General features: G+C 25.6%; 3 protein-coding genes across 3 annotated transcripts; all 3 read left to right on the top strand.

Moving 5' to 3' along the window:
* The first annotated feature begins 51 nt into the window (after positions 1 to 51).
* On the top strand, positions 52 to 8,704 carry LOC114120915 (syndetin). Its single transcript, XM_027983009.2, has 18 exons — positions 52 to 390; positions 1,469 to 1,663; positions 1,806 to 1,942; positions 2,009 to 2,186; positions 2,255 to 2,443; positions 2,576 to 2,776; positions 2,848 to 2,977; positions 3,104 to 3,272; positions 3,494 to 3,683; positions 3,748 to 3,930; positions 4,028 to 4,285; positions 4,383 to 4,484; positions 6,165 to 6,356; positions 6,441 to 6,599; positions 6,672 to 6,793; positions 6,859 to 7,048; positions 7,130 to 7,257; positions 8,136 to 8,704. The coding sequence occupies exons 1-17, from the start codon at positions 346 to 348 to the stop codon at positions 7,235 to 7,237; spliced, it is 2,748 nt and encodes a 915-aa protein (XP_027838810.2). The 5' UTR covers positions 52 to 345; the 3' UTR covers positions 7,238 to 7,257; positions 8,136 to 8,704.
* Positions 8,705 to 10,143: 1,439 nt separating this feature from the next.
* LOC114120943 (cyclin-L1-like) lies at positions 10,144 to 19,763 on the top strand. The gene is made up of 8 exons (XM_027983047.2): positions 10,144 to 10,589; positions 11,904 to 12,088; positions 15,979 to 16,369; positions 16,432 to 16,613; positions 16,676 to 16,771; positions 16,849 to 17,001; positions 17,426 to 18,284; positions 19,573 to 19,763. The coding sequence occupies exons 1-7, from the start codon at positions 10,353 to 10,355 to the stop codon at positions 17,538 to 17,540; spliced, it is 1,359 nt and encodes a 452-aa protein (XP_027838848.2). The 5' UTR covers positions 10,144 to 10,352; the 3' UTR covers positions 17,541 to 18,284; positions 19,573 to 19,763.
* Positions 19,418 to 20,522, top strand: LOC114120944 (probable 28S ribosomal protein S26, mitochondrial). The gene is made up of 3 exons (XM_027983049.2): positions 19,418 to 19,763; positions 19,843 to 20,104; positions 20,168 to 20,522. The coding sequence occupies exons 1-3, from the start codon at positions 19,543 to 19,545 to the stop codon at positions 20,348 to 20,350; spliced, it is 666 nt and encodes a 221-aa protein (XP_027838850.1). The 5' UTR covers positions 19,418 to 19,542; the 3' UTR covers positions 20,351 to 20,522.
* The last annotated feature ends 1,104 nt before the right edge of the window (positions 20,523 to 21,626 follow it).

Below are 21,626 nucleotides of genomic sequence, written 5' to 3'. Positions count from 1 at the left end.
AAACACGATTAAGGAGATACGTAATACGACAATACGTAATACGTATCATAATTTGATATTTATCCTTTATAGTTTATGAGTATTTATTAATCGTTATTCAAATTCATATCATTATTAATATTATTTTATTGTTTTAATATTGTTAAAAATGTACACCCTCTGATATATTATAAAGCGACTAAAGCCTTATGTGATATGTACATACATATGTGTTCTTTGTGTATGATACAATAATCAAAAATTCTAAAATATTTTTAATAGCATGTATCTACAATAAAAAATGCCAATAGAATTAAATAAAGAAAAATAAGAATCTCAACTTTTTCCTATTAAAACCAGATCAGTATGGCAGAATTCAAACAAAAACTAAAGAATCTCTTAGATGCTAAGGTGTGTTTATGAATTAAATTATTATTCTTATATCTGCACTCTTGTATGTTTTGTAGAAATATCCATTTAGCAAACATAATAAATTAAACATAGTTTTAACTAAAGGTATAACTAGCTATAGTAAAATATTGTGATAAATTCACTGTGACGTTTACACTTTTTGGTATTGAGTAGATGATTGTAATTGTATCATATGTTAACTTTTAATTCAATGACACTAATAAAATTTATACTGAATTCAGGCACTGTATATCCAGAGACATAGAATTAATTAGATGTAAGATAATTTATGAACATCACTTAGTGATTTATTTAGATTTGAGGTATAAATGTCTTAAAATTAATCTAATTACTAATTACTATAAGAGTTGTATTATATGTTAAGGTGAGAAGTTTTAAATATATACAAATATTATCTTATAAATTTCTACTAAAAAACTAAGATTGTGTTCTTTTTCATTTAAAATCCAATTAAGTCAAATAAAGAATCTTGAGTTATATTTTCACAAACAAATTTTTATTAGATTTAAATTGAAGGAAAAATTGATTTAAGTTGAAAGTTTCAAGTGTTAATTAAAAACATCAAGAACCATAATATTTTGAAAATTGTATCATATCAAATAAATCTAAAAATTTAGTGAAAAATTCAAGTCTATGGTTATTTATTTTTTAATTTCAACACAAAAAACATAAAACTTATTTTAATGAATGTTCAGAATCTATTTATCACTGTCCTCAAACATAATGTATGCATTGTTATACTTCCTTTCCTAAACCTTAATATATGTAATTATTTACAAAACAAATCTCGGTAAAAAACAAAAATCCATGGAAAATAGGTTAATTTCTAAATTTAAATTTTATATTTTTTTTACATTTTTAATGATATTTTTTATTTATTTTCTGTATTTACATGATAAACCATAATATTGTTATTTAATTTTACCTTTTATTTAGAATTAATTAATAAAGCTAAAAATAAATTGTATAATGCTTGGTTTCCTAAGTATTTTATTTTTACTTTATATTATACTGTATAATAATAAATTACTGATATTTTGTTTTTGCATTTTTATAGACTTCAGTAAAAGTTCCATTAATAGGATCACAAGACTTTTGGGACATTTCTGAAAAAAAAAGTGATTCACTTTTAATAAAACCAGTGGTGAATAATGAAAAGTTTGTCGAAAAATGTGATGCTGAACTTGTATCAAATATAGATCAAGTATATTTCAACAGTTCTGACTTTGATTTTACTAAATTTGAACTAGAAGTATGTTATATGCTATTATTAAATGTAATTTATTATGTATAATCTGTTTATTAAGATAACAAATTGTTTATGTGTTTTCTGTGATTGAAAATGTAACCAATTATTTTGCATGTAATTTAAATAAACTTTTTACCAATTTTAGAAATTACCAAGTATTCTCGATAAAAAATTGATTGCCAATGACATAAACAAACTTAAAGTTCAACATGAAATTGTTGAAAAACAATTGCTACAGTTGATTCTTGAAAATCAAGCTGCATGTGATGATGAATTAGACAAGTACATTAGTTTTATATACATATAAATTATTTATATTATAGTAATCTTTATTTTTATCTTTTACAGAATTGGAATGTTACAAAATAATTTAAAATCTAGTCTAGAAAACTGTGAACATGCTAAGAATCGCTTAAAATTAGCTAAAAGACAAATCACTACAGCTGGTTTGGGCCTTTTGGGTAATTGCAGAAAAAAATCTTTAATTCTCGATTTATTAAGTTCTTTAAATAGTATCAAAATGCTGGTAAGATAAAACATAATAATTTGTTTTTATTTTTTCTTAAAAGTTATGTATATTTTTATTATTTTTAGTTACAAACTGAAAAAAAACTTGAAGAATTAGTTTCTCAAGCTAATTATGCCAAAGGAATAGCTTTACTTTTAGAATGCACTCAAGGTGCTTCAGCTTTTAAACAATTTAATTGTATTGCTGCATTATCTATCAAACTCCAAGATGCATTAATTATGACAGAAGAGCAATTAGACATCGTGTTGTCAAATGTAAGTTGAATTAAATAATTATTTAGACAATATTAAATAAAATAGTAATTGTAATGATTGTTTCTAACTAAAATTATTATCATATTTTTTATACTGGCTATATGCAAATAAATCAAATTAATATATTTTTAGATGTGTTTCAATTTTGATAATGAAAAGTATTCCGCTGTTCAAGAAGCTTATAGACGCCTGGGTAAAACAAGAATTGCTATTGACCAATTGCATATGCATTATACATCGGCAATCCACAGTGCTTCGTTTGATACTATAAATTTATTTGTGAATACAGATAAGGTGGAAAACAATAAAAATTCATTTGCCTTTTTGTGTCAGGTTATTTATTATATTTTATTTTTTTTGGCTGCTTAATAATATTTAAACATGTTACATTATTGTTTAAATAGTGTGTTCCCGATGAACAGTTAATTCCATGTCTTATTGCATTGAGTAAAATATTTTGGAACATTTTACAAAGCTATAAGAAAGCGGCAGATTGGCATAGAGAATTTAAAGATATTAGTACAGATAGTGAAGGTATAAATATTATTGTTATTGTACACACATCTTTTTAAACTTTGTTTGATTGAATAAATATTGTGATACAATTTTAATAATTATTATTAGTGATTATTATAATATTTACCGATATGTGTGTTTTAGATGATATTGAAGAATATGTTAATCAAGAATATATCAGTAAAAAATTTGAAATAGGTCCCACACGTTTATGGGGTGATATGGTTACTAAAATATCGAATTTAGTATTCAATTCTAATATGACAAAATTTAAATTTGACGACTTTCTTCAAGTGCTATCTATATTAAACAAGTATTAAAAATTATTAATTTTTAAAACAAATTCAGTTTACACTTTTTTTATCTAACCTAATAATTAATTTAAGCCAAAATATCTGGCTGTAGTTTTTAAGTCCATACAGGGTAAACTACTTTTTATGTTTTATACCCTATTTCATTAAGTATATGTTTGTAATTACAATATATCATCTCAATATAATATATGCCATGTTATATTATAATATTATATTTTAGGCATATTAAAATAGGTGAAGAATTTTGCAATAGTAAATCGGAACAATTACAAAATGATACAAAAAAGTCTTGTATCAATTATTTTCATACATATCATAAAAATTGTCTGGATGAGCTAACAATATTTTTTGAAAATGAAAGTTGGACTCCTTGTCCAGTGAAACGTGAATTTAATTTATTTCAACTGCAAGTAAGAAAATATTAAAATATTTGATTTCTTCAATATAATTTATTTTCTATATTTTTACTATAAGGAATTTAGAACAATTAAGAATCATATTCAAAAAAGTAATTCATCGCGTCTAACTCATAGTAGAAATTCATCTATGGATAGTAGCTCTATTAGTACATGTGAATATTTTCATTTCACATCAGATAAATCACCATTTGATAATGATTTAAATACTACATATTGTGAAGATATATTGGATACAGAAGTAATTACAATCATTTTTTTTTTAGTATATTATTAAATTTAAAATATATTTTTACAATTTTAGTGAAGTGTTATTATTATTTATTTTTATTTTCTAGATGGATGGAAATAGTGTTTGTAGTGATGATACTAATAACAGCTATGAAGACACAGATAATTATAATATAACAGCAGATAATTATGAAAGACCACCTTTGCTTACTAATACAACGTTAACAGTGATGAGACATTGTGGAAAGTACTTAAAAATATGTAACATATTAAAATCTATATCTGAGGATGTAGTTACTTGTTTATGTCAACTGTTTGAATACTATCTATATTCTGTCCATTTATTATTCACATCAGATATGTTGGTAAGTTCAAAAAATATTAGCTAAATTTTAATCTATATATCTAATAATTTTAAATTTTTAGTGATTACTAAAAAATTAACTTGTATGTGGTTTTTAGCCTCAAATATGTATTGGTGTAAATAGTGTAAAGCTTCAATCAGTTATAACAAGAATATGCAACACTTTGATCCAATGCAATCCTGAAAATCAAGATCCAATTGTAAGTATTTACAATTTGATTTCCAGTATAGCAAGTCTTGGCAAATTAACTAATTTTTTTTAACTTGTAATTTAAATCAATATAGAAAAATATAAATTAAGTTTAAACTGTTAAAAATAATTTATATATATTTTTTTTAATTTATAAAAGTTACAAATCAGTTATATTTATTTTAATAACTAGATACTTACAATTCTTAACAAACCACTATTTGTATAAAGTAAAAACAATATGAAGTATAAACACAAAAATAAAAAAGATATATTCCAGAAATAGCCAATGATCCAATTATCAGGACATATTGAATATTTGGGTTAATTTTTAAAGAATCAATTAATCAAAATCTCTTTTAAAATCAAACTCACTTATCTAGTAATCATGGGCAGGTAAGAGGGTGTTTTGGGTGTTCAAACAACCACTGAAATTAATGACAAAGCAATTTTAAAATAAATATTGTGAATTAAATTTGATGTATTTCATTAAATAAACAATTTATTTATTTGTCATCTAAACCAAAACCACTTCCGAAAATTTTTCCTACAAATTTTTTACTACAGTGTTATTATTAAACAGATTTTAAATTAATATGCTTTTATGAAACAGTAGTTGTCTATGGATGTTTATTAAAGTATTTGTATTTTATAAAGATTTTTTTGAATTTTGATCCCTATTTAAATTTAGAAATAAAGCATTTAACACTTTGATAATGTAAAATGTAGTATTTCCAATATTTATAAGTCATAACTAATTAATACAGAAATTTATTAAATTAGAAATTGCTTAAAAAAATTTAATTTGTTATATAACTTAGTTAAAAATAATTCAACTTTTAAACTTGCAGTAGCAAGTTAAATGTCTAGCCTTGAAAATTAATATAAAATATATTATATTTTTAAGATACAATTGAGCTTACTATAACAAAGTAATATGTCAATAAAACAGTTTTTTATTTGTTATTAATCATAATATCATTATTCAAAAACTTTTGATGGTGACAATATATTTTATTTTAACATGTGTATTTATCATATGAATATTTTGTTTAATGTACTCTACTGCCGATTGCAATCTACTGATAGTTATGGCTACATATTGTATCCTTAAACAGTTGGACACTTAATAGTTATAATTTCAGATTAGATTAGCCACATCCTTACCTATATGCTATACTTTATCTATGATATATAAGCTGTCCATCAAATCTAACTCGTTTCATCTCTTTTGGTTGTATTTAGTAAATTTGTGACGTTGCTCAGATTAGTATATGACGTCATTTCACGATATGAACTTGTTTGAGAAAAAATTGTACGCTATTATTCATAATGAAGAGATAGTTACTAATTTTTATCAGAGAAAATTTCATTATTTATTCTGAAAGTCAATCTATCATTTAAAAGAGAAAATTATATATAATTGTACAAAAAAAAAAAATATATATATATATGAAAAGAAGGAAATTTTTTTAGTATGTTTTAACTATTTTGAGGTAAAGTGCATTCTGCAATCTCAATGTGTCTCTTAGAATCCGTACAATATGGTAACTAAAGATAATTGTAATACTACATAATATATAGTTTTACTTGTTTATAATATTATTAAATGAAATAAAAAATGTTTTCTATACAGTTGAATATTAATTGTTATGTGTATGAAATATTTATTTAAAAAATTAAATTTCAGATTCGTGAACCTGTTGCACTTCACGTATTAAGTCTATCAGATGCAAACAATTTATATAGTGTTTCTGAACGAATTGTTGCTGTAGAATCATTAGTGTTTTTAGGAGAACAGTACAAGTTATTACATTCTTATTTAAATTCATTATTAATATCGGATACCAGCAGTTATTCACTACAGCAATTTTATAATCAAGTATAAATAGTTATTGATTTTAATTTCTAATATTTGTTTCTTGAATTGTTTTAAAAACAATTTTTTTGTTTATGTTTGTTTAAGACTGTAGCTGTAGCAGTAGATTTACGAAAACCAGTATATGGACGTGTAATGTGTAAATCTATTGATTACAATCAAGTACTTGGCATGATGACCAAAGTCAACTGGGAGGTAAAAGATATCATGTGTGAACACAGCAAATATGTTGATTTTTTCCTCGAAGTATGTTGTATTGGTTATGACTTATGAGAATCTATTTTTTTTTTCATTTTCAATAATTAATAATGTTTTTAGGAAATACGAGTATTTTTTAAAACTCTTAAGACATCAACATCACATATATATTTAAATGAGCAAGTATTATATTCTATTTGGGAAGCTATAGCTGTTCTAGTATCGTCTGTTTTTATTGAAGGGTAACATTTTCTAAAATAATTATTCAATTTTTTTTTATTATTATTCATAATTGTTTTTATCATAGATTTTCATTGGCCAAAAAATGTTCAAATGCTGGTCGAGCATTAATGCAGCTTGATTTCACACAGTTCATGTCACAAATAAACTCAATTTGCCCTATTAATCCATTACCACATAAAGAACTAGTTGAAGTGTATATCAAGGCTTATTATTTACCTGAGACGTCATTGGAAACATGGACAAGAGATCATCAGGTTATAATAATAATTTAATAATATGTTAAATTAATAAAATAAATATTCATTAATTACTAATTGTGAGCATTTAAATTTCAGGAGTACACACATAAGCAATTATTAGCGGTCATTAATTGTGTGTGTCAAAACAATAAACGGTTACGACAAAAGCTGACAAATTTATTAGAAGAATCTCAACAAAGATAATCTCATTTTTATTACTAAATGTATTAGTTATTTATTTTTATTCATTTTCAGTTATAAATTATAGTTTTCATATTAATTTAACCAGTTTTTAAATCAAAAGTAGAATTCCATACATTTTTTCATTTCTTTTAGTTCTAAAATTTTTGAAATTTTCATTCAACTTATCATATATCTTCCGCAATTTTCAAAATTTTTTATGCTAGGTTCCCACATAACAAATTCAAAATAAAGTTTTCGATTTTCTCTTTGTGTAGTATCACATAAGAATTGATACTTTCCATAATTATTCACATAAAAAAGTTGGGCTAGGTTTTATCCATTATAAAAAAATAAGTTATTCGATTTCCTTATAATTTAAATTAAAAATATACATATAGGTATAAACTCATAATGATTTTTACTTGTAATTTAAAAATAAATGCTTGTATTATTATTTTTCTTCGTTTGCAAGATTTAGATTCTTATATTCAATTTTATATTTTTTTTTTTTTTGACATTTTGTTTAACTTTATTTTTATTCCATACACATCTTTAGTGAAGACTATACTATTCAATTCTATTTCTTTTTGAGTATTCTTGTCAATAACTCATATATCAATGATTTTAATTTTTAACACATACAATAACTTCTAAAGTGAACACCAAATGACTCTTCTCGTATTGCTTACAGGAACTTCAAATCACTCATCAAATACTTCTTACCATAATACCATGTATTATGTAATAATACTAAATAGTTTTTACTATTCATTAATCTTATTTTTCAAATCAAAGTTAACTTTAACCAAATAATGATATATACTTTTTATTTGTTATGATATCATATATATTTTAACATAAAACTTGTAAAAATATTTTTAGCCCAGTGCTAATGAAATTGTTTGATGATGTTTTTTAGAGTAATACAGAAGTTATACTCTCAAACATTCGATGAATAATCAATGAGTATGAGGCAAATTTCAAGAAAAATGATCTGTCAATAACCTATTGACCAATGACCTACTTAATTTTTAATAGGGGCCATACTAATAAATTAAGTGACAGTTTTGTTAAGATTATTTTAGTGATATTGTCAAGTACCTATTAATGACGAATTCTCTTTTTAAAAACTGTTCTTATCCTTTTTATAGTTCATACAAATCAATCATAAATATTGTTTAATATTTTCAGCATTTCACTGTTGGTAATCTAGTAGTATGTGTCAGGATCTTTAAAAAAGTAATATAAATCTAATACATGTGTACTTCTTGATGTGGAGAAGATAATGATATAATGCAGTGGCATAGCTAAGGGGGAGGGACTAAAGGGGCTATAACCTTCCTCATTGGCTGTATTTTTTATATTGTTTTGAAATATTTAAATTTGAATATGGAAATTTTCTTACAAAATTGACTAATATATTTCTTGTTATTAGTTTTATAATAGAATGTTTGAGTTAAAAAAGTATTATTAAAAGCGTTTATTAATTTTTTTGTTGTTTTTGATTTTCAATAACTCAAGTTAAGTGTTTACTGTTTAGCCCTCTCCATAAAAAAATCCTGGCTACGCTACGCCTCTGATTTAATGCATAAATATCTATAATTATTAAATACTAATGCTTGATGATAAGAGGAACATTAGCACCCATTGGGAGAGGCAAGTTAGGGCACTTACCTCCTCCTGGGAAAAAAAATATTATGAACTTTTAGTTCAATAAATATGGAATGTTATTTACATTTATATGTGAAATAATATTAAATCTTTACTATCTATTTTACATTTGATAATTTATTTTTTTTGACCTCCCTCTCGAAAAAAAAATTCCTATGGGCGCCCATAATGAGGTTTCTTCCAATTTAATTTTTTATTAGTTTATTACGTCATAATGTCACATATTTACATCGATATTTTCTAATATAATATATTTAATTATTAAATTAATAATCTATCTACGATAAAAACTACCTATTAATTTTTCTAATCGATTATTTACTTTTAAAAACTAGTACCTATAGGCTATAAATAGAAATAATAAATAATTTAATATTGATTATTTCTTTGTTCCTATTAAATATTTATCTCAAGATTTTTATTTCAAATTTAAATATTATTGATCATTGACATAATTTAATCTTAGGATAAAAATTTCGTTGTTGCATTTTTTAATATTTTAATCATAATTGTGTACACTAAATGATCGGATTTTCACTGAGTTATGTAGGTAAGCTCAAATGAAAAAAAAATTACATTTTTTCTAATTTTTTCACACATATGGTAATTCAAATGTAAGAAAGAGCGTAAATACTTTCAAAATTATTTGATGTCTAAAAATAATAATATCTAAATGTTTAATGTTAAGTCTTTGTGTCAATTTATCCTTTTTTAAAATAATAATAAAAACGATATCGAGTTTATTTGTTTTTCGTTAGTTTCATAGGTCATAACCGATAGACCTTCAAAAGGTTTTGAATTTTGATGATTTTAGGAATCATTGTTATTTAATTAATCCAGCTAAGCAGTAAGCACTTATAGCACATTAGCACGACTATAGCTTGTTCCAGGGTCTTAGAAAATGTAACAGCCAACAGGTACTATGTGTGTATGTACTATCATTGATTATAAATATTAAATACTATAATTTAGTAAATTTAGTAAAAGTTAAAAACACAGACCACGATTAAAGATATTATTTTTTACTATATTATTATATCTTTAATCGTGACACCAATTATTTAAACAATTTAAACTTTAAAGTACAACGGTGCCAGAAAATAATATGACTGATGCCCTTAAGGCTTTAGTTAATGTCTGTAATGTCACAAATTCGTGATAGTAATTTCTTGATTCATGTTTTGATTTTTGTGTTGGCTGCACTGAGTAACCGCCAATAACGTCGTAGCAGCCATGTTTGTTGTTTACACTTCACGCACTTCTGGGAAGTGAGCAACCTACCTTCAGCACTACACTGCAACTGCGAAATTAGTAATATCTATTATTCGGATCGTAACTTATCGCGATCTCTCAGCTCTCTTCAGTCTTTCTATGCTCCTAATATTCCTCCGTCCAGGACGTGTTTAGTGTTTTTCCTAAAAACCCTGTGACAATTAACTTTCCCCTTTTCTTCGCGTAGTGGGTGATGTGTAAAATGGAAACTGCTGCTACGACAACGGCGGCGGACGTAAACCACGACCGCCATGTATTAAAACAACCGACCAAGGTACTATTAACACTTAGCAACGTACTGTTGCCCAAGGAGAAACTCACGTCCACACCGTCGATGATCGATGGGTTAGATTTCGAAACCGAAGTCGACCTAAGAATCGTTGGCTGTGAGTGGATTCAGACTGCTGGCATTCTACTCAAACTACCCCAGGTAAGAAGTTGTAAATCATATACTATACACACCTTATGATAGCTACGATGTACTGTATGTTTAATATATGCACTTGCTCCAACTGTTAGTCACTCTAAATTGTTGTCCTATCAATAACCTCGTCAAACCTATATTTTGGCATACTTGTTTTGTTGCGAATGTTGATGGAGGACGTTAACCAAGAGGCGAGAAAACAGACATTTTGATGATGTTATTAATTTATTATTAAACTGTTCACCATACCCATGTGTCTAGTGCGCCAAGGCCCAATAACCCCAGCTGATATTTATAAAATGTTAATTATTATTTTACATGATTTTTCGTTATGTACTTGATTTCAATCATTGTTATGTAACCCATATTTTCACTCTTAGATAACATATATCAATATCGCAATATTATGTTTTATAGTATTTTTGAGCTTAAATTGTTGCTATTGACACTTTGTAACATTCTGTGTGGCCGATTGTGGTACTTAATCTAAATACTTAAACCTCTAAAAGAACATACCCTTTTATACCTGTTTTACGATTAATTTTGTGACTTAATTATTCAGTTATGTCGATAACATTGTTACTTTAGTAATAAAACAAATTTAAAAACAGATATTTGAATAAATAATTAGTTTTTTGTTAAATTCCATTAGAAGAATGTATCTTCTTTTTATATTTTACATCTAGTATCTTAACTCAAAAATAATCATTTGTGTACTATATTTTGAAATTAACCTACCAACAGGAAACAATTTAAATATGTGTTTATAAACATTACTCATAGTGATTGTTGGATCAATAATTTTCCTCAAATATGGGCTACTAAAAATATTAAATATTACTAGTTATATCTATACTATAATATATATTTAGTAGTATAACTACAAAAAAAAAAGTAATTATTATAATCTATGTACATACCTACATATTTAAATAGCTGAATATGTGTTTAGAAATTTAAATAATATCTCAACATGTCGAATCATTATTTTATGATGGATCATTTTCTTGATTATTATAATACCTATTCCGTTATCTTTTTTTTTATGTAATTCTAAAAGTATTGTTTTGTTCTATATTTTATGTGTTAAGATTTAGTAAAGCAAAAAACCACTAAACCCTAACTACACAATTTTTTGAATATATCTTGAATTTTATTTGTATATCACTTATTTTAAATTTTTAAATCAAATAAATAGATATGCAATCATTACGTTCACAGCTCTGCTTACCTATTATAATAAAATATTAAGTTATAAATTAAAGTTTCTTATTTTTTGATATACTAAAAAAATATTACAACATGCTTTTGATTTTACAGGTTGCAATGGCAACTGGACAGGTGTTGTTTCAACGGTTTTACTACACTAAATCTTTTGTTCGTCACCCTATGGAAATAACTGCAATGGCTTGCACATGTTTGGCCTCTAAAGTTGAAGAATCACCTAGACGTATTCGTGATGTTATTAATGTTTATCATCATATCCGTCAAGTTTTAAATCAAAAGTAAGTTGAGGTGGTTTTTATTATTCATAATTAATATTTTTTTTTCTTCATTTGAATCTTGTTTAAATATTTTTAATCACAACTGACTAATCTGCTAGCTTATGTTTCCATATTTAAATCATCCATTTTTATTTAGAACTTTAATAATATGTATATATTATATTTTCAAAATTAATTTGTTTGAATTACTCAAATTTGGTAAACCTGTATCAACACTTCTTTTAACTCAGAAAGTGAATATGTAGGTTTTATCAATATTCTTAAAATCCTATTCAATATATCTTTAAATAAAAGTAGATATATTAATTTATTAACTTAAGTTTAAGGTAAGTTAGTGTCAAATTTAATTTAAAAAAATATATTTGCCTGTCTATCTTTTAAAGCGTGTGCTGTCTTTTATTAATCTAGGTATAAAATTAGTATTCAAATTTAAGTAAATCTTAAGCTTTACCCTGTTTAAATATATATATCAATAAGATATTAATTCATATTTTTATTTCAATCATTTCAAATTATATTCTTGGCACTATTTGAATAATTTATTGTTTCAAATTCTTATCTATATGTTAAGAAAATACTATACCCAGATGTGTTGTCTTCGTCTTACAGTTGTACAACATAATAAAAACAATTTTTCACGGAAACAACCACTCGAACTATAGCCCAAGTTAATCAACAAAATGTTCATACTAGAAAGAGGAGATTTTGTACTGTTCAATTTAATTTGATATTAAAATTACAAAAAAAGTTATTCAAGTTTGAAAAATACAAAAATAGTAGATTTAGAAATGATGAGAACTTTTTTTGTGTTTGTTTCATTAAAAATTAGAAACAATGTTTGTACAGTCAATGTTTTCCTTTTTATAGTGTAAAAATTGGGTGTATTAACTTTGATTATAGCCTTAGTGGTTCTTGCCACGTGAAACAATTTTTACTATGTTGCACGTTTGTTAGATGATGACAACGCATGCAGGTGAAGCTTCTGAATGTATGAACATTCATTTTGGAAGATTCATGAAATGTGAATCTATATTCTCAACTTTTTAAGACATTTTTTACTCTATATTCATACATATTTTTTTCACTTTAATTACATTTAACTCTTTAAATGTTGTTAAGAGATTATCTCACATTTAATTTTTTTAAATTTAAATGTAAGCCATATGATATACAGCACAAAATTTTTAATTTTTTTCGAATTCATTGTAAAGCTGTTTTACTGTGTATTAATATTAATTTCAAAACATTTAACTAGTGCTGCAAGGGCTATTGATATTTGTTGTGTGATCGTGGTATCATATAAAATAAAAAACCATTTTGCATTGGAAATACCCTGTGCGTTACAGTTATAGTAAGAAACCAAATTTTCTCTATAAGAAGAGTGCTTTTATTACACAGTATAATTTTATTATTTATTTTACTGTCAAACTTGAGAGTAACAGATTTTAAAACAATATTAATTTCTTTTATATAGGATTATTAAAAAATAAAGATATTACACAGCACCGTTATAGTTCTTCTTTTTTTATGGGGAAAATTTAAATTTTTAAATTAGGACTATAAATTGAATAGTCCTTGTCCGCACAAGGGGTTTTTAATTAAGACTATTGGCGTGTGTCATCCACTAAGTTTAATATTACTTAAATTACTTAGTTGTTTAATTACTTTCAGATATCCTACAGCAGTCGCAAAATACACATTCCTTAAATATTCTAGTATTTCTATAGTTATTGATAAATACAGAATAAAAGATATATTTATAGATAACATTATATATTTGTACAAGTTTTATTGACAAAAAAGTATTTAACTATTGAGAAAAAGAACAATGTTTTCTCAAATAAATTTTCAATACAATTACAAAGTAGTTAAGTGTTCTTAATTAAAAATACTTGATCTAAAAGGAAACTATTTTCGTTTTATCTTAACATGTTAAGTGTCTCAGTTTAGTAATAGAGAACTGTAACATTTCTCCTATTTCCATTTTAATAAATATAGCATCTTTAAGGCTACAATTCACTTGGGTATCACAGTAACGTTTATTCTTATATGTTGTTATTTAGTTTTTTTTTTCAATGTTGTGTGGCAGCCCGAATTTGACACATGTTACATGTAGATGCAAAACGTGTAAAATACCGAGGCACTTGACTCACAACTGTTAATCTACAAAATTAAAAAACAACATTAATAATGTATGCATACTGTACGTGGTACCTGTATATATTTATATAAAAAGATTTAATACAACTTGTACTTATATTAAATGTTAATTATTATTTATTTTATTCTGTTATTTATTTATACTTAATATTTAATATTATTTTTTTTTAGTTAACATTAATATCATTTAAAAATTACAATGTGTTGACTTTATGCGATAACTGTAGGGTGAACAGAAATCCATTGTTTTTGTTGCAATTGTTTTGTTCTTATTTATTTTTATTTGTAAATTGTCTAATGCAACAAAGTCAGTGGTTGTTAATGTTAATCCAAGTGCAAATATAACGCACAAATTTATTTTATAACTTGCGTTTTCGCAGATACTTTCCACAGCTGACCGCCGGGTGAGTTGCCCTCGGTTTGAATTGTGGAGAGGAAAGCGAACGTGGTGGATTCACGTTGAAATTGATGGTCGTCACGTCAAGAACACTGTTGGACCCCTTAAAAATTATATTGTAACATGATTTAACCAAAAATAAGCTATATGGTTTCTCTCCAAAAAGTGTTAGGGTCTGTCCAAAAAAAAAAAAAAAAAATATAAAAATATATATTTATAATATGTATTTGTCAAAAAGAGAGGTATAGTATAAAACCAATGTGCATAACATAATGTGCTCTAATTTAGTGATTATACTTAACCATAAAAGTTTTGTATCAAGCAACATAGAATTTCACAGATAATTAAGAACTCTTTTTTACACAATGTCAAACAAAAAGGAATTCAAGATAGCAAATCGTGTGTGAAGATATCATATGAGCCATCAGATGGTTTTTCTACATCTCATAAGGTACCTACTCTATTTGTAGACGTTTAAACGGACTTGGATAAAATCAGAGTTGAAGTGAACTTTGTTTTTTTTTTCATATTTTTGTTTGAAGGTGAATGTTAATTGTTAAACAGTTAATGAAATATGGACAAACCATGGTTTAAGTATTTTAGTTAATGAAATTTTAAATGCGCGTGGAATCAAGCCAAGAATTCAAAGCATTTAATAACAGGACGAATTTAACAATTGTTGAATTACCTGATGGTTTGATAATTAATATTTTTATGTTTCAAGAAATGTGTTTTGGATTAAAGATTTATATGGCATTTAAACAATACATTACTTGTATTATAATTTTTTTTGTTTATGGTATCTACCAGAAACTTAATAATTATATTTAAATTAAAATAATATTGTGTTTATTACAACATTCTAATATCTGTTTATATTAGTATATATAATAATATATCACTCGTTTAACTTATTCAATATATTTTCAGTATAAATAATGACTATAATATAATATTCATCATTTATTACTAATAGAAAGAATAATTAACGTAACAATAAATTATAATAGTTTTAGTACTATATATTTATTTATTATTTACTATTTAGTAAATATAAGATTACTATTTCTAATTTAAGAATTTCTCTAAGAAGATTAAATTGATAAATAAATATAAATAGGATTAATTTTTATTATAAACAGTAATTGAAGGATTTTATTTAAATACATTATTCTAATTAAAAAATCTATATTTGTATATAGTAATCAGTAAAAATCAAAAATAGTCAGTTGTGGTTGATCATACTATCATTCTTTATTTTGTCTCACCCATGGTATTGCCATGTGATCATTAGTCCAAAACAAGACCCAAAAATTCCCCGCCCCTGTTGCAGATTGATTACGCCGTTGGTACTTGATCAAAATTATGTACAGAAAAAGACGCAGGTAATAAAAGCGGAACGACGCGTGCTCAAGGAGCTTGGCTTTTGCGTGCATGTTAAACACCCACATAAACTCATTGTCATGTACCTACAGGCACTTGGATTTGAAAAACACCAGTCATTAATGCAGATGTCCTGGAACTACATGAATGACTCATTACAAACTGATGTTTTCGTTCAATTTGATCCTGAAACTATTGCTTGTGCCTGTATATATCTATCAGCCAGGAAATTACAAATACCATTACCAAAAAGTCCAGCATGGTACTCTTTGTTCAATGCGAGTGAAACGGACATCCAGGACATCTGTCGTAAAATACTCAAACTTTACATCAGGCCTAAAGTGAGTAGTGAATCATAGTTCATATGTTCAGGATAACCATGTTTGTTTATAATAATTTTTAGGTTATCACAGAAGACTTAGAAAGGAGAGTGGAAGAATTAAAGAAAGAATATGATCATGCTAAGGAAAAAGCTAGAGCTGCTATTGTTCAACCCATAATACAACCAGAAGTTGTTGTACCTCTACCTAGTAATGGAATAACTGCTGTTACTTCTGAAATTATTAGTTCAACTACTCCAAATAAGTATGTATTCACTTCCAAGTTTTTACTGAACTATATATGTTAATTATATTAAATTTTTATAGAAAACCAATTAAAAAAAGGAGTAGAAGTAGAACACCTTCAGAAACTAAGTCTGGAAGTAGAAGTCCAAGACATTTAAAGAAATCCAAAAAAAGAAAGTAAGAAAAATATTAGTATCATTAAGTATTTTATATTTAAAGCATAACTTATCTTATAATTGTTTTTTTTTTGTAAGTCATGAGCGATCTCGATCCAAATCAATATCTGATAGAAGAACTCATAAACATCACAGAAAATCAAATAAAAGTCGTAAACGATATTCAAGTTCGTCTTCTGGTTCATCTAGTTCTTCAGGATATCGTCGTCATAAATCATCAACCAATAACAAGTATGTTTACAACTTAATAGTTTTGAATGTTTAAAAAGGTTTAAACAGGTTTTGAGAAGTTCCTTGTACAATGTACATTTTAATCTAAAACTCATAATATAGAAAGAATTCTCCAATCAATCTACTTGATCAGATGTTTTGGTTAGCAAATTGAACCTAGTTTGTACCAAAAATTTTAAAAATAATTAAGAGAGGAATAAAACCAAAATTTTAATAAATATTTGCAAAATATTTTCTTACGTATTTTGATTTTTTAAATCATATGATGTGTGATGAGAAGTGATAGTTAAATGATTTACCATTTTACTCATATATCTATACAATGCTATATAAGTGTATAAGACACAAAACATTTATTATTAACATTATTATTTAAGTTCATGAACTAATATAAGACAATTTTTTCCAATTTATTATTTTTCAGATTAGTACCTACTTACAGAGACTACAAAGATTACAGAGATTATAGAGGTGATGAAAACTATAAATCTAAGTCTAGGAGTTACAATTACTGGAAAAAATATTATAGCTATGAATAGTTCTACTTCTACTTAACCTTTATAATGTATTATAATGTGTTATATTAAAACGTTACTTATAGTCTTTGTATTTCAAACCATGTGCATTTTTTTTAAAAAGTATATTTAATACATACATATATTAGACATGTATATAAACACATTGATTTTTCATTGTTTTCAGACAGGGTTTATTCACTATGCTAAAGTAATGAATTGTTTCTATTATTGTAAATTTTAGGAAAAAGTAAATATTATATTTATTTTTAATTATACTTGAACCATCTTAATTTTAAAGAAGACACATTACATGTAATTATATAGTACATTATATAAATATAATTTGTAATTGTAGTTCTTCTAAGATTAGATTTAAAAAATGAAGTAATACCTCAGCTGTGATATACAAATATTTATTATGTATAATTTTAAAATTTTACTTCTTTTGTAATTTGTTTGGATTAGTCATTGATTTGGCCTATCTTTTTGTTAAAGTGTAGATAACGATAATTATAAATGTCCAACGCATAAAAAATGTTTTATATTCATTATTTTTCTTTTTTTTAATGTTGTATTATCTTTATACAAACCACAAACTTGTATGTATACATTGTACAATAATAAATGTAAATTATTATTTTGAAATGAAAAAAGATTAATGTTTGTTTTAAATATTTTAGGTACAAATTTGGTTTTATTTTAGCCTTCTACTCGACTAACACGTCATGATCCGTGTTGAATTATCTTTGCCAGTGAAAATATAAGGTAAACATTATTTGATAAAGAATTCTAAAACAAGATTTTTATCTGATCATTCTTAATAGAAAATTTGATTATTTTATCTTTAGTCTTTTAAGATTGTTTAAAAAAAAAAAAAAATGTATTTTCATTTAATTGTTTAATGAATTCAATTATTTTATTAATTTCTTATGATTAATAATAAATCAGTGAAAAAAAAGGATTGAATTTTTGAACATTATTTAAAAACAAGTAATAACATGATATTAATAATGTGAATAAATAAAATATACCTCAATAATCATACACAATTTTATTTTATTCAAACATTTTTAAACTGACATGTTTGTTTTTAAAATATAATTTCTTTATTAGATAGTAATCATGATTTATACTGTTTACTATCATAAAGATAAAGACATTTTAAAATTAATTACACAATTCTAGTATTAGCAATAAAATCCATCTACAATAATTGTAGTATAATCTTTATTGATCTATAGAGATTCATTAAACATAGTCACTTCCGTCTTTTTTTCTTCAATAATGCAGATTTTCAAAATCTGATTTTTGAATTGTTAAATTACTTAAATCATTATTGCTATTTGTGTAGAAATACAAACTTTTAATCTGTTTAATAATTTAGCAAATGGTTTTTCTAAAAATTCTAACATGGGTACCTATTAAAATCAAAATTCGAATAAGTAATTTTTGAGTTATTTAACTTAGTGTAGATATGATAATGGTTTGTAAGATGAAGGATATTTATAATTATTATTTGTAGTTTATAAAAATGATTGAGTAAAAATCAGTTCTAATTTCTAGACCAGAGATTTGGATCACAACAGGACAAAAATCTGAATGTGAATAAATTCATAATTTAATTTAAAAAATAGGTGTTATAGCCTGTGTATTGTATCTCTGTGCATTATGTCAACAGCACGAGATCTATTAAAAGCCTTATACAATCTAATTAGTAATTTCATATATTCTGTTGTTCTAGTAATCTAGTTATAGTGGACAGTGGTTCGTAGTTCCTACAATAGTACAATCCTACATAATATTGTGTTTTTAACTAAATCAACATTTTCAATTATCACAAAATTCCTGTTATCAAGCAAACATGCGGTCCGTAACATAATCACCATGTAGATATTATCTCTTAGCCCATGGCTCGAATTTGATATTTTGTCGAATCGTGTTTGGTCGTACCCGGCGTTATATTTCTTACACGCTTTTACTGTTTTTAGATACTTTGTTTTTATTAATTAATATTTTCTCAATCATGCAAAATCTGTGTAAATTTGAATTACAGTACTGCAAACTGCTGTGCAAAACTAAGCCCATAAACCAACAACCGGTTAGGTACACTAGAAAACCCAGATGGTTGCCAAAAGCGCCGACTAAAATCTTCCGCGTACCCGTTCGACCACAGATTTCCACCGACGAGAGGAATGAACTGTTCCTATTGTTCACCAACTACAGGACTACCATGAAATCGATACAGTGAGTGTGTTCAAATTAATTCGCTGAAGCTTGCACATAAAACTGTTCTCAACAATCTGTTTTTAAATGTCCGTTTCAGAAAACAACTGGAATACGAACTGGAGACATCGTTTACAGGTCAAGAGGTGTTGCAGGAAATCGCCAATAAGGAAGAACAATTGTGGGCAAAATGTATGGATATCAACGACAATTGGAATGCTGAAGTGGCCCTAGAGAGGGAACAGAGATTGGCACATGAACGTGAGGCCCGTCGAGAAGAGATTTTAGCACAACTCATAGAAAAAGAAGAAGAGAAAAAGAAAAAATTAGAAGCGATTGAAGAAATTGTCAGATTGGAAAAGGTATATAATTCAATAATATTGTAAGATGATTGTTTTATTTAAATGTATTTACTTTGCGTTTAGGAAAAATCGAAAAGTTATATCACCATTGACAACATAGATGAAGCTATTGAAAAAGCATTAGATAATGTGGTCGATCACAAATACGCTATAGATTTAGCTGGTAATATCATCAAAGGTAATAGTCCACACGAACCTACTACCGAAACGAGCACTAATCAAATGCGAGTGCAGACAATCAACTAATCTTTGTGCTCTGTTAATATTTTAATTCACGTAAATATGTATAAATATAATATATATTTTTTTTCTAATTAGAATATGCCATTTAGTTGTCTAGTTGTTATTAACATTGTTTTATAAAGTAATTTGAACAATAAGAACGTGTTTGGTCATAATTTAATTTATTTTTATCAATTATTTGATGTTTTATTTATGTATAGTTCTCCTATGAATGTATTATAATTTATTTTTGTATATTATAGTATTTATTTATAGGGAGAAAAGGTTCTGTATTAGATCTAATAGTTTATAATAGTCATCTCAGTGTCCGTGTGATATTCTGTTTTGGAATTTGAAATTGTTCCATAACTATAAAGTAGATAAAAGTAACATATTACACATTTCAACGTAAACGATCAACGGCTGTGCTTGGAAACTTAAAGACACTTCTAAATTATTTTATAGTAAAATAAATTATAATCCTGTATCCGCAGTAGCAAAACTGAACTTTATATACAAATATTGCAATTGAACGTTTAACTACAATTCACATGTTTCAAAACTGACAGTAAATTATATCAATTGTTTTCAAGACGAATATTTATATTATAAACACGAATATGTTTTTCATGCAAATGTTATGTTACTATATTTAAATAAGAAGAAAGTACCTAGGTAACTGCTTTGCTGTACAGTAGGTGTCAAGTCATCAAGTTTACCTTGTCTTTGCGAATAAGTCACTGTAACGTAAAGGCATTGATTAAAATAAATAATATATTTAATCAATGGTGAAGTTACATTAAATTTGAATTCAAATAATTCAATGGTACATCATTGTACACAAAAAACGAAACCAGTCTTTCATTGTATGTTTAATGATATGCCTATGTATATTGCTTAGTAATTTATTTTAGATACTGCTAAAAGTGAAGCAAGATGAATTAATTTTTGTCAAAATTGCATTTTACAATATCATTGTGTACAACACAATATACGTTTGAAGATTCAATTAGGTACCCATTAATAATATTTTTGTATAACAATAAAACAACTAAATATTTTTATTATTCATTGATTACCAAAGTTGAGCTTAAGAAGACGCAATACCCGTCACCCGTATGTGTTGGTCTTCGTCTTACAAGTACCTAACAGTAAATTTAGGGTCAGCAGATCATGTGTAGGGCGTATAGCTCGGTTAATTTAAAAATTGGAATGAACCGAACTATTATGAAACTCGAATGTAAAAAGGTATTATCTATATTTGTATGTTGGTTTTTTACCATTATCATTATTTGATTTT

Source organism: Aphis gossypii, chromosome 3, assembly GCF_020184175.1.
Source record: "Aphis gossypii isolate Hap1 chromosome 3, ASM2018417v2, whole genome shotgun sequence".
In the NCBI taxonomy this organism is placed as follows: domain Eukaryota; kingdom Metazoa; phylum Arthropoda; class Insecta; order Hemiptera; family Aphididae; genus Aphis; species Aphis gossypii.
Note: the sequence above shows the minus strand (reverse complement) of the source record. Positions and strands in the feature narration are given on the sequence as shown.

What these genes read in the sequence shown, in the direction of transcription:
- LOC114120943 (XM_027983047.2), top strand. Translation starts at nt 10,353, where the DNA reads ATGTGTAAAATGGAAACTGCTGCTACGACAACGGCGGCGGACGTAAAC. An exon ending in AACTTTACATCAGGCCTAAA is followed by an intron (nt 16,370 to 16,431) that starts GTGAGTAGTGAA and finishes AATAATTTTTAG; the next exon opens with GTTATCACAGAAGACTTAGA. An exon ending in AAATCATCAACCAATAACAA is followed by an intron (nt 17,002 to 17,425) that starts GTATGTTTACAA and finishes ATTATTTTTCAG; the next exon opens with ATTAGTACCTACTTACAGAG.
- LOC114120944 (XM_027983049.2), top strand. Translation starts at nt 19,543, where the DNA reads ATGCAAAATCTGTGTAAATTTGAATTACAGTACTGCAAACTGCTGTGC. An exon ending in ACTACCATGAAATCGATACA is followed by an intron (nt 19,764 to 19,842) that starts GTGAGTGTGTTC and finishes TGTCCGTTTCAG; the next exon opens with AAAACAACTGGAATACGAAC. An exon ending in AAATTGTCAGATTGGAAAAG is followed by an intron (nt 20,105 to 20,167) that starts GTATATAATTCA and finishes CTTTGCGTTTAG; the next exon opens with GAAAAATCGAAAAGTTATAT.
- LOC114120915 (XM_027983009.2), top strand. Translation starts at nt 346, where the DNA reads ATGGCAGAATTCAAACAAAAACTAAAGAATCTCTTAGATGCTAAG. An exon ending in TTAATTTATTTCAACTGCAA is followed by an intron (nt 3,684 to 3,747) that starts GTAAGAAAATAT and finishes TTTTACTATAAG; the next exon opens with GAATTTAGAACAATTAAGAA. An exon ending in TATTCACATCAGATATGTTG is followed by an intron (nt 4,286 to 4,382) that starts GTAAGTTCAAAA and finishes TGTGGTTTTTAG; the next exon opens with CCTCAAATATGTATTGGTGT.